This window comes from Montipora capricornis, chromosome 11 (genome assembly GCF_036669925.1).
Source record: "Montipora capricornis isolate CH-2021 chromosome 11, ASM3666992v2, whole genome shotgun sequence".
NCBI lineage: Eukaryota > Metazoa > Cnidaria > Anthozoa > Scleractinia > Acroporidae > Montipora > Montipora capricornis.
The window spans coordinates 2,795,914-2,808,286 of record NC_090893.1 but is presented as its reverse complement, the minus strand read 5'-3'; the positions used below and the strand labels follow the sequence as shown (position 1 = coordinate 2,808,286).

At 41.7% G+C, this 12,373-nt stretch overlaps 1 protein-coding gene across 1 annotated transcript in view; it reads left to right on the top strand.

Moving 5' to 3' along the window:
* LOC138024359 (dynein axonemal intermediate chain 3-like) overlaps positions 1-12,373 on the top strand; it is a 51,362-nt gene that overhangs the window by 14,930 nt on the left and 24,059 nt on the right. The window contains exons 12-18 of the mRNA XM_068871529.1: positions 129-254; positions 998-1,071; positions 1,737-1,863; positions 3,391-3,478; positions 6,189-6,310; positions 7,429-7,492; positions 9,518-9,648. Coding sequence (XP_068727630.1) covers positions 129-254; positions 998-1,071; positions 1,737-1,863; positions 3,391-3,478; positions 6,189-6,310; positions 7,429-7,492; positions 9,518-9,648 — 732 coding nt within the window. The remainder of the gene's footprint in view (positions 1-128; positions 255-997; positions 1,072-1,736; positions 1,864-3,390; positions 3,479-6,188; positions 6,311-7,428; positions 7,493-9,517; positions 9,649-12,373) is intronic.

The following is a 12,373-nucleotide window of genomic DNA, read 5'->3' as shown; positions in this document are numbered from 1 at the left end:
AATTAAGGCATGACGTAGAACAAGAGGCTACAGGTGGCCTTCACTGGGCCCTCGTCGATTCCATATCCAGAGTAGGGCGTCGGAATAGTTTGATGGAACCGTCTAATCCTGTATGCATTGATTCTTAGCCTGGGTTTGAAGATGAATCAAGCTTCGGTCGCTCACCCATCCTCAGATACTGTGCAGTTTCGTCCATCGAGCACAGCCACAAATCAGTTGTAACAGACATTAAGTGGATTCCCGACCACATGGAGGTAACATGCCATATAAAATAGCCATTGATAAATCTTTCTTTTGCAACTAAACTTCTGGAGTAAATGACATTTAATTCCTTTATTACTGATATCAAAGTGCGGCGCTCGGAACACAAGATTTTATTTGCATACACTTTGCGTGTTTTGCTGCATAAGAATAATTCTAGCGCCATCTTGGTCGAGAGAAAAGGTAGGCTGGCCATTAGGTTTTCCAAAGGATAGAAAGAGTAGGAATGAACAAATCATAGAATAAAACTGCTCGAAAAGCCTAGTGATTTGAATGAACCCTTTTTGAAATTGCGATTTCAAACTTGATGGCTTTCTGTTTATTCACAATTACCAAAGAGAAAGGTCTGGTCCAGTGTTTCGGCGTTGAATTTGCTTGCGGATATTCTCGCAAGTTTCAAATACCATCAACCGGTTTACTGGGCACAAATCCCGCTTGCACCACAAGCTCGATCTCGGAATTCAAACAACAGACAACTGGTCGCCCTGTACCAGTTGGGGTTTTCAACATAATCCAATGTTTGATTAAAAGAGTTGTTGTTCTTCCATTCTTGTTATGCGCATTTATAGCCATGCAGAAGGTTTGCCATGCAAATGACATGCGCCATTGTTTCCACGACTACCATCAACCATAGATTCGCTTTGAAAACGAGCTCGTGGACGTCATTTTTGAACTTCGTGATATAGCAAATCAAAAGCATAGAAATGTTATGATTGAAGTTTTTGCCTTTCTGCAGATTGGCCGAATGGGAGTTGTGGTAGAAAACAAAACACAGCAGTGTAATCAGCTGATGTCCTGTGCTGCTGATGGGTGAGTTACGAAGCGTTTGATAGGTTCAACTTCTGGTATTTTAACTCTGGGCGTGGTTTTAACGAATGCGTTTTGATGGAGTGTCGAAAGAAATTTACGGATTTCATTAGTTTTGCATCATTGCGCAAGATGATTGGTTGGAAAAAGTCTCACGCCACATTATCATACAGCCAATCAGGGAATTTGCTCGTTACTTGTTCGCGCCCGTTTTCCCGCCCTTGCCTTATGTTGTGATTGGCTCATTTGTCTGTCTCCTTTGTGATTGGCCAACTTCATTTCTGTCTTTGGACGATCAGCTCCATTATGGTACTCAGTTGAAAATTAATTGAAATAAGAATTGAATTGAGAATGCACGAGAAAGCAAAGATGCTACTTATAGACTATTACTATAGACAGTCGATCAAAAACTCGTCAATATTCTGAACTTTTATTCCTCAAGCCTCTTTTAAACGTGGAGATTTTGAGTGCAAATTGTCTCGGAGTTTTGTTGCAACTCAAGTTGAGCAAATTATCGCTCAAGGTAGCAATCTATCTATCTATCTATCTATCTATCTATCTATCTATCTATCTATCTATCTATTTATCTATCTATCTAAATTGCTAACTGTAACCATAACTTAACTGTTTTAGTCACCAAAATGCCATTTGCGTTATTTCTTATCCAGTACTGTTCTTGTATGGGATACGCGGCCAAGCAAGTCGGCCGCACCTACACACGCTCCTGGAACTAGTCCTGCTGGAACTCTTCCCACTTTCAAACACCTGGACTTAACGTGGAAACCAGTCTTAAGGGTAATGTCATTTGAGGTCTTTGTCTTTTGCTTAATCGGGTTTTTGACTGAGCTTAACCCACTCACACCTCAAACGCCCTAGACGAGTAAAATCGTCTGGCGTTAGACAGAGTAAAATCTATTAAGACTCACTTTCAGGGGTCAATGGGTTAGAGCGGTTTTCAATTGACTGTCGAAAGTAATTAGCGAATTGCTTTGTTTTTGCATTAATTCACTCAGTGATTGGTTGAAAGTTCTCGCGCCACTTTTTCAACCAATCAGAAGTGAAACCAAAACCAATCGTTCAAGCGTCTTTTATTTACGCACGAAATCGGTTGGAGGCAAGAAACAAATTGCTTGTGAGAGCGTCTTATATATTACTCGATTCGAAAAATGCGCGGGTCTTTTATTCAAAGACGCGCGAGGAAATCGATGGCTGCTCCAGCTGCGAAGCGGCGAAACAGCGAGGGACGCACCATGCCACTCGTGGCCCACTCGCGCGAAAACACAACCGAGCCCATCGATTTGCTCGCGCGTGTTTAAATAATAGGGAGCTTAAGCAGGCGCGTTTTTGAGACGCGGACGGCAACCGGAAGTGACCGGTTTTCCCTTTTAACTTGTCTTCACACAAACACATTTAATTGTCAAGTTTCTTTTTTAAATTATAGATGATTAGTATAAAAATATGGGAGACACAACTGTCCTGAAACGCGAATTGGTCTCTTCCGGTTGACGTCCGCATCTCAACAACGCTCGTGCTTAAGCTCCCTAATCCCGCCAACTACGCGGGCTACAATTTTATAATTTTTGCTGTGTGGTATTGTCGTTGCCGTAGCCGTAGCCGTTCTAGTACTAGGGAGCTTAAGTACGCGCGTTTTTGAGACGTGGACGGCAGCCGGAAGAGAACATTTCGTGTGCCACGATAGTGGTGTCTCCCAGATTTTTGTACTAATCATCTCTAATGGAGAAAAGATACTTAGCAATGTAAATGTGGTTGAGTGAAGACAAGTTAAAAGGGAAAACAGCTCACTTCCGGTTGCCGTCCGCGTCTCAAAAACGCGCGTGCTTAAGCTCCCTGGCACGCGCGTTTTTGAGACCCGGATGGCAACGGGAAGAGAAAATTTTGCGTGCCAGAACAGTGCCTCCTAGATTTTTATACTAATCATCTTTAATGGAGAAAAGATACTTAGCAATGTAAATGTGGTTGAGTGAAGACAAATTGAAAGGGAAAACAGGTCACTACCGGTTGCCGTCCGCGTCTCAAAAACGCGCGTGCTTAAGGTCCCTAGTTTCTTAGACTCGTCGCTATCTTAATTTGTGGAAATGGAAATGGTCGCCGAAGTGAAAAAAGAGACAAAGCCGGATTCGTCGTTAACTTCCCGAGAGATTTACGGTGTATTGGAAAGTCAAACGCGAGGGTTTTGTTTCCAGAAGTGTTACGTGTAAGCCGGGTTCAAGTATTTTACTCCTATAATTTCAAACGAGATCTTGAATTAAGACCTTCCATGTTAGGGCAAACTTGATGGAGATTACTCTATTTGTCTCTCAGGTTACTGTATCTCACTTGACTGGGAGTGGTGAATTTGGACCAAGTGCGTTTAGTATATCGGAAAAACAAGGAGCGAGAATCACTGGAGGTCAGCAGATTTGGTTGAACACTTCTTTTAGTGTAGTGGGTTAGCGCTCCAACTTCTTGACCTGGGGGTCTGTGTTCAAGACCTGACTAAGCCAAGCGAAACGTTGCTCGGCGCTGTCCCCCTTCACCCATGTGTTTTGGTGGGTGCTGTTGGGGGGAGGTGTTGTAGCCCTGAACTCGACTGGTATCCCGCCCAAGGAGGGGGTGGTGGGGTAGTGACAGTGCTCTCAGTCCTAAAGGAGCTCGTCACGGGGATCCTCTATCTCCACTAATTCTTTGAGTCAACTTTTTCCCGAGTAAATTAATTTTTAGGAACAGGTTTTTTTCAGCGAAAAGTATCGTATTTCCCTTCACGTTGAGATAGCTCTGTTTTGATTGGCTTTTACAATAGTGGCCGTGCTGAATCTTTTTAGGGAGGCGTTCTTTAAATAAATCTACTCGGGAAAGGGTTGACGACTGCTTTTGGCCAAGTATGGATGAGCTTCTGTCTTAATGAATAAAATATGGGAAATGAAATGATCTCGTCAACTTGATGGTGCTATTGCACTGCATATTTTCTACATTTACCAACAAATCTTTTTATTCCGCCTTGTCGTTTAAACAAGGGACATTGGCGCTTTCACGTCAAAATACAATAGGGGGAAATTGTGACTGGTCTAAACCTCGGACAAACATATCATGAAGATGTTTGATCGTCTGGATATGGGAAGTCTTGCAGTCATGACTGCAAGTAGTAGGGAGTTTAAGAAATCACGACGGCTACGGCGACGAAAACGTCACTTAAAAATTTAAGTTTGAGCTATTTTAAGTATTTCATGATTATTCCATCTTGTTTATATTATTCAATATGGGCGAAGTGTCCTAAAACTGGAATGGTACGGACGGATTTGAAGTAAAGAGTGAGACTGAAAGATTCACTGTAGTTTGTCCACGTTGTGGTCAAAACCTTAAATTTGGTCATTTCACGTGGTAGTTTTGACGAGTGCGGGAGAGAAATGTTCAGAAATGCGTGCTGCACGTTCAGCACGATCATTTTGGTTCTTTTAACCAATAATATTACTACTTTTTCGTGCTTTTTGGCGTTGTCGTTGCCGTAGCCGTCGTCGTTTCTTAAACTCCCTAGTAACGGTGACGTGACGTACAACCGTAGGGAAGTGATCTGTAGCCTGCAATCCTGTCATTCCTTTTGTCTCTATAGCCTTTTTGAAAGCCCTAATTAGAGTAATAGCGAAAGTATGAAGAAGGCTAAGTCGCTTTATTTCAACAGACCTTTTAATATTTTTCAAGTTTGATGGCGATAATTTCCGTTACTTTAAAGTAATTTGTCCTAAATGTCGCCGCGTAAATATGTTTTTCTGCATGCGTGTACGTGTTGGAGTGGCTGTTTTTGGTATAGTTCAAGTTTAATTTGTAATTAAATTTATATAGTCATTTAAGTGATGGGGATGTTTTTTTTATTTATTTAGAGGTTTGCGTCAGGTGTTTAAACCAGACGTTCATTACCTTGAAGCGTTTAGAGCTGGTTCAGAGCTGAGGTTTTATGAGTTTAAAAATGTCCTTATTTGGATGGAACGTAGCTCGCGCATTTTCCCGCGCGCGCAGCATCGATCTTATTTTTGTCCATATTTGGTGTCCTAAAATTCCCCAGCTTTGTTCCAAGGAAAAGATTTGCAAGTTACACGCTTCAAGGTAATGTCCTTCTGATTTAAACCTAGTAGTGGACATATGTCCAAGCACATGTACAATGTACAATTCCTTAAAGGGAACCTCCACTAAAACAACAAAATAACTTTAAACCACAGAGCATAATGTTTACAATTGGAATTGCTCAATCTTTTTCCAATGAAAGCGTTTGTATTCGAGAAAAAGAAATTCCAAAACGCTTATTTTGTCTTTCAAATTTCCCGGGCGCCGCCATCTTGAATAATTGTGACGTAACTTGGTTGCCCTATTGTTCTGATACAAAGAGCGATTGTTCTGGAACAATAAGGCAACCAAGTTACGTCACAATTATTCAAGATGGCAGCGCCCAGGAATTTGAAAGCCAAAATAAGCGTTTTTGGAATTTATTTTTCTCGAATACAAACGCTTTCATTGGAAAAAGATTGAGCAATTCCAATTGTAAACATTATGTTCTGTGATATAAAGTTATTTTGTTGTTTTAGTGGAGGTTCCCTTTAAATAAATAAACAAATAAATAAATAAATAATAAAGAAAGAAAGAAATACGCTTGGGTTGTGAAAAAGTCCGTCAGTCAGTAAGTAACCCAGGACAACACTCATAAAGTAAAGTAAAGTAATGTAAAGTAACCATATTTAACGTCGATAACTCGTAACAGTAATTCAACTGACAAACTTGAGATCGACGGTGCGCTCATTTTACTCCCCCCTCTCCATCAGTGCTCCGTTTTACGGTTATTTAAAGCTGCTTAAGCTACACTGAAAGGAAAGAAGTCGAAACAAGGATGCCAGATCCGGGAATCGAACTTAGGACCTCTTGCACAAATCAATACGATCTATCTTTATTTAGGGGTATGTAAAATAGAACTGTAAATGCTTTGTTTATAGCGGAAGGGCACTTAGCGATCAAGCTAGTTCACAGGAACCCCATTGTAAATAATCTGAAAGAAAATTAACAGTGGACAAACTTGACAGAAACATGGTTAAGAGTGTCCGAAGTGTAAACGTCCTCTTGTACTTATTTCTCTATAGCCAAACCAACGGAAGACAGAGAATCGGCTGGAATGTCCAATTTATCGACCAGTTTGGCCAAGGGAAGGGATCAAGGCAAGCTGTTGGAGAACGTCAGCTCTAAGTTTTATGTTGGCACTGAGGTGATTGACTGAATCAAACAACCTTATGTTTTAAACTTTGGTATTGTCCATTCTGGAGTTCAAATAGTGAATGGGAACGGGTTTCTTATTTTAATTCAAATAGGCAACTTTCGAGAATACTCTTTGTTTCGCCCTCCAGATTTTGCATTCTCTCTTTTCGTAAATTCCATAATAATCATTGTTTTCGATTTCTCCTTCATGTCCCAAGAGAAATCGAAAACTGCTTACGCATTGTTTTTATTTTCTCTTGGACCCTAGGAAGCGCCAAGAGAAACTGGAAACAATGCTAACGCAAATTTTGGAGGGACAAACAAAGAGTATTATGGTATTTCCAAAAATGGCCTGTTCAAACACAAGAGAGCGCCCCAGGGGAGGGTGGGGGAACTCCCATATGAAAGAGGCGGGAATGCTCCTCGTCTCGCTTAGGGGTGTAAATTTCGGATTTTGGTCTCACTTAGGGTGTTCTGGGCAAAAACGCCATCACATGTAGCAGTGAAGGTTTTTTTTAGGGATTGCACGTGAAGAAATTCAAACATGACTTGTATATTTAATATGTTTTAAATCTGGTCTCTTTTGGGGTCAAAAAAGCCAGGGCCACACCGAGATTGGTCTCCTTTAGGGGTTTAATTCAAAATTTCCGATGAGTATCCCCACCCCTTCATATGCCAGGTCCCCACCCCTGGAAGAGGGCATTCGACTCTAACAGAGAGGGTTGTCGCAGCTGAGAGTGCAACTCAAAAAGTTGCAAAGCAATCATATATTTTGAAAATTAATGCGGATTGTATAACGACGCTCAGCGGAAATGATTAACGCACTTGAAACCGAGCGATTTAGGCAGTTGCAAACTATGAAGCCTGAAAAAGGGACTTGGCTAAGCTCGTACGAGATATAGTAGGAACTCGAACCTGACGAGCTCTCATAATAATATGGCTTGATAGCTCAGGTGACCGAGTATTGCAGCAGTGCAATCATATGGCTATCGGCTTCGAGTCCCCTTCAATCATTGACTTTTGTGTGTCAGAGAGATTATTACAGGATTCCTTAAGAGATTTTGGTGGAGTAGAAAAGCAGCAGCTTGTCTTCTAAATCAATAAGTTGGGACTTTGGTTTGATTCTAGGAGGGTGACCTTGTGTACATGGATTGGAAACCCGAGAAAGATACAGACAGTGGAAAGATTGTCAGTAAGTATTACTTGACAAAAAAAAAACGCAAATTATCTTTGTTGGCTGTAAATAAATATGGGCTATTGACCAAGCGTGTGCTCAAAATGGCTGGATATGGGCCAAGTTCATTTTTTGCGTGTTTATGGTCGAGGTCCATAAACACGCAAAAAAAGGAACGAGGCTAATATCCAGCTATCTTGACCGAACAAGCTTGGTCAATAAAGGATTTATTATATGGGATAAAACACCAAAAAATGATCTTTCATCTAGCGAGACCAAGCGAGTAATCCCTGGCGAGCACTATAGCTCCGTCTTGCCCGCTCGGGTAGCCAATCACAGCGCGGGATTTGGTTCATTTTGCCCGCTCACGGAGCTAGTCATATAATAATGCCTGTTAGGGACTCGTAATATTACGGAGTTTAAGCTCTCGACGTTTTTGAGGCACAGACAGAAACCAGGAAGGATTATTTCGCATCGAGGATTGTAGTTTCTCCCATATTTTTTTTTATGTAATTGCCTCTAATAGTGAAAAAATACTTGGCCAGACAAATGTTGTAGTGCCAAGACAAGTTGAAAAAGAAAATAATCGACCTACGAGTCTCCCGTTTACTGAGCTGAGAACTCATGGGAGCTAGCAAACTCGTTCCCAGGGTTTCCATTGTCGTCATCGACAGAGAGACCCTGGGAACTAGGTACGGGAGCTAGGTCATTTTAAACTAGGGCATTTGGAAGGACTAACTCTACAACTCCTTCAAATTAACACACTTCAAACAGGATATATACTCCTCCAGAAGAATGCGCGATTATCATGCAAGTGCAGTGTTCTTTCAAACTGTTGCATTTTCTTTGCAAACCGACGGGTCTGGATGGCCAGTTCCGACAAAAAAAAAAGCGCCCGAGGTTCAGGTGCTATACTTCAAGCACGGAAATTGCAGAAGGAAATAGTGCATTTTCACTATATCGTTATGACGCAGGCCTCGGTTGTTCAAAAGGTGGATAACACGATCCAGCGGATGAACACAAGCAAACCTAATAGGCCATTTCCAAGTTCGTGTCTGCCTGCGAGTCTAAGTGCGAAGTTTTTCTTATGAAAATTAGTTTTCATTCATATTTAAAGTAGAACTAAATACTAACAATTCCGCACTTAGACTCGCTTTGAAGAGGAGGCAGACATGAACTCGGAAATGGCCAATTGAGTTATCCAGTGGATAACCCCATCTACCCTTTGAACAACTAGGGCCTGGTGACAAAGTTTAACCCTAGTAAATGAAATGAAGACATATATTCTATTTTTATGGTGAATAGGGGATCCTCGCGAAAAATCCGAGTGCTCCTTTGCACGAGTCGAACCGACCACCTTCCGATGACTAGTTCGGATGCTCAAGCACTGAGCTATAGGAGACTCGTAGGAGCCAGGCCATGATCCATGATTTCGATAGTGTCTCGGGGATATTCGGAAAAAAATCCGAGTACTCCTTTGCAGGAGTCGAACCCTCGACCTTCCGATTACTACTTCGGCTGCTCAAGCAGTGAGCTGTAGGAGACTCGTGGGAGCCAGGCCATGATCCATGATTTCGATAGTGTCTCGGGGATACTCGGAAAAAAGCCGAGTGCTCCTTTGCAGGAGTCGAACCTACGACCTTCCGATTACTACTTCGGATGCTCAAGCACTGAGCTATAGGAGACTCGTGGGAGCCAGGCCATGATGCATGATTTCGATGGTGTCTCGGGGATATTCGGAAAAAGACTTTTTCTATTGACTTTTTCTATTGTAAAGGTTTGCCGAATATCAGCGTTGAACAGCATTTGGGAGTAGAGAAATAAACTCCTGGGTTAATTTTTGATCTGGGGTTAGCGTTAATCGGCTTTTGAACAACCGGGCCCTGAATGATAAATTCGAACAAGTGTGCTGAATGAATGAGAAAAACAATTTTAAAACAATCATCCACTGAGAGGCGTAATTATCAGTATTAATTATCAGTAATTATCAGTATTAATTATCAGTAGGCGTCGTTGATGAGTTGCTTATGTCCTGTTTTTCAGCTCCTCGGCCTGAGCAAGTCTGGGCAGCTCATGATGGTCCCATTGCCACCCTGCAGAGGTCACCATTCTTTCGAGACATCATCCTCACTGTTGGAGGATGGACATTCGCTATTTGGAAGGAAGGAGTCACGGTATATTGTCCATCTTTATATTTATCCTTTCCTTACGTATGACTAGATATTTCTTTCAGATGTTGAGCGTGCTATGATTGGGCAAATTATTGGGTCACACAACATTTTAAAGCTTGCTATTGGCTGTCTTATAACCTTGTTTTTTCGAGTCACAGTAAAGTTACGGCTCCTTGTCCCTGAGCATAGGACGTCTACCGAAGACAAATTGCATAGGTGAACCGAGATAACTTTAAAGTCGGAGCGCCTGTGTTGAAGTCATTACGACCCTCAAACCCCCCCCCCCCCCCACCCTCACCTCCTTCTTCCGTACATGACGTAGGATTTTTACAAACCCAGCCCCAGATCTCTCGAGTCGTCCATGACTTTGAGGTAGGGTCTATACACATCGCTCTGACGAAGGGCTAACGCTCAAAACGTCAGCTTTTAGAATCTCTGTACGGTGGCCAATTTACATTGTCAACTCCGTTGATAAAACCAGATTTTTGTATACTACTTCCCCACCGACGCAGCACCACAGTTTCTTCAGAAACTACCCCCTTCTATACACATGGTTGTGTAAAGTCGATGGCTAGATTTCTTTAGAGGCTCGGTTTTCCAGACGTACCACGCTCCCCTCTACAACTTCTAATTCCATCGGATGAAATTCATAGAATGCACCTCTTCTGTGTATTTTTTAACATGTTTCCAGGAGCTCATATAGCCAGGAGCCATCAATAACAATACAGGGTCTATGTAACGGCATTTTCATAGAGCGGTTTTCAAATGATTGTCGTAAAACCAAAACCAAAGTAATTACTTTGGCCAATCAAAAAGGACGGAGACAATCCAGTCAGGGTTCTATCTAGGGTATTTGAGGGGTAGAAGCTTCCCCCCAAAATGCCCAGCTTCCCCCCAAAAATATTGTTATCATTACAGTATATAAGTAACTATACCGGAAAAATCATCCAGACGCAACGAGATCAGTGCACATGAACTTGGCAGAGGTAGCTGCGATTGTAAATGTATTACCGGTGACAACAGCCACTGTTGAGCGTTCCTTCAGCGCCATGAAGCTAATTAAAACAAGGCTACGTAGTAGGCTCGGTGCGGATGCACTTAAACACACTATGCGCATTTGCATCGAAGGTCCTGACCAGTTGTCAGATTACGTCCTGGAGTCAGTGGTTGATCATTACAAAAGTGTAAAGAAGCGCAAACTGGCTTTGTAATTCAATTCAATTTCAATTCAACTTTTTAAAGAAGGAAAGTACATTTAGATCCTGAATTGATCAGGGAGATTTTCCAAAGATCAATTGCCATGATTTGTTTACCAGTATTTTTCACACTCGATTAGACGCATTGTCAGTTAACAGTCGCATCTACCGCGGTCAGTTTTTATTTACAGGTTTACAGTTATCTAGAATTTTGCAGTAGTTACGAGCATTGGTAAGAAATGGGAAAGTGCCGTTGTTGAGTTTATTTATTTTATTCACGTACTAACAAGTCAACGAGTATGTATAAATATTTGTGGAATTAGACGTGTCGGGTAACTCTTCTGTTCACGTTAGCAAATATCGGAGCTCAGTTTAACATTGTCAGAACGTGATCACGACTAAAAAATAAAATAAAATGCTACTGTAACATTTCTCAAAATTGTGTCTCAAAATGCACCAGATTGCATCTCAGCGCATATTCATTTCAAAAAATTTCCTGGGGAGCATGCCCCCGGACCTCCCTAGGAAGCTCGTGGCCTTCGGCCACTCGGGACTTCTCCCCCAAACGATAAATCCTAGATAGAACCATGCCAGTAAACCAATCAAAACTCGCAGTAATTACACGTAGCCGACACAAAGCGCGGGAAAATGTGTACGCGCGCGCCACGATTGGTTTTGGTCTCACTTCTGATTGGTTGAAAAAGTGGCGCGAGAACTTTGAACCAATCACTGAGTGAAATAATGCAAAACCAAAGTAATTCTCTAATTACTGTCGACACTCAATTGAAAACCGCTCTAAGTCGAGCTAACTCTAATAACTAACTCTTCTTAAATAAGATTTGGCTTGCCCGAGTGAGCTTTCTCAATCCCCTGGGTAATAATTTTCTTGCAAGACTTTTGATTAGCTGGAAGGGTCTGGTTTCGCGGGAAGATCAATCTAAAAATAAATCGGTCGTTAGAAATGCCGTTCCACAAATACGGTGAAGTTGTGCGTTTCTAGTCATGGGCTCTTGCTGTTTTGTTTCCTAAACCAATCACCAGAACCTTTATAACAGCTGCATCCCGACCGATTTTGCGTCACTTAGTATAAGTGCACTCCCATATTGTCATCGGGGCTGCCTGAGTAAGTGACTGAGTGAGTGGGTGTAAGATTTGTAGGCCTGCAGCGCGTGCATGAATTACAAAACTAATGCACGGACTGATGTTTGTTTGCGGCCCACTTGTCGCCTTTTTCCTTTCTTAATTTCTTAATGAAAGAAGAATGAAAACTGTTTGAGTACGTTATTGTCAAATTAACGGACATATTTAAATTCTTGAATTCACTCTTTTCGCGTTTACCGAGACCGTAACGCAAGCTCACATTCCACAGACACTCTGCAGGTCAAATGAACAAGAAACAAAATCACCAATCGATCATAATATGTTTTATTCTCAAAGACCGGGTCAACTTCTCTGCTTGCATTAAAAAACATTCAACAGTAATTTTCCTCGCAACCAAAAGAAAAACAGTAGAAAACTATTTTTATCGATCT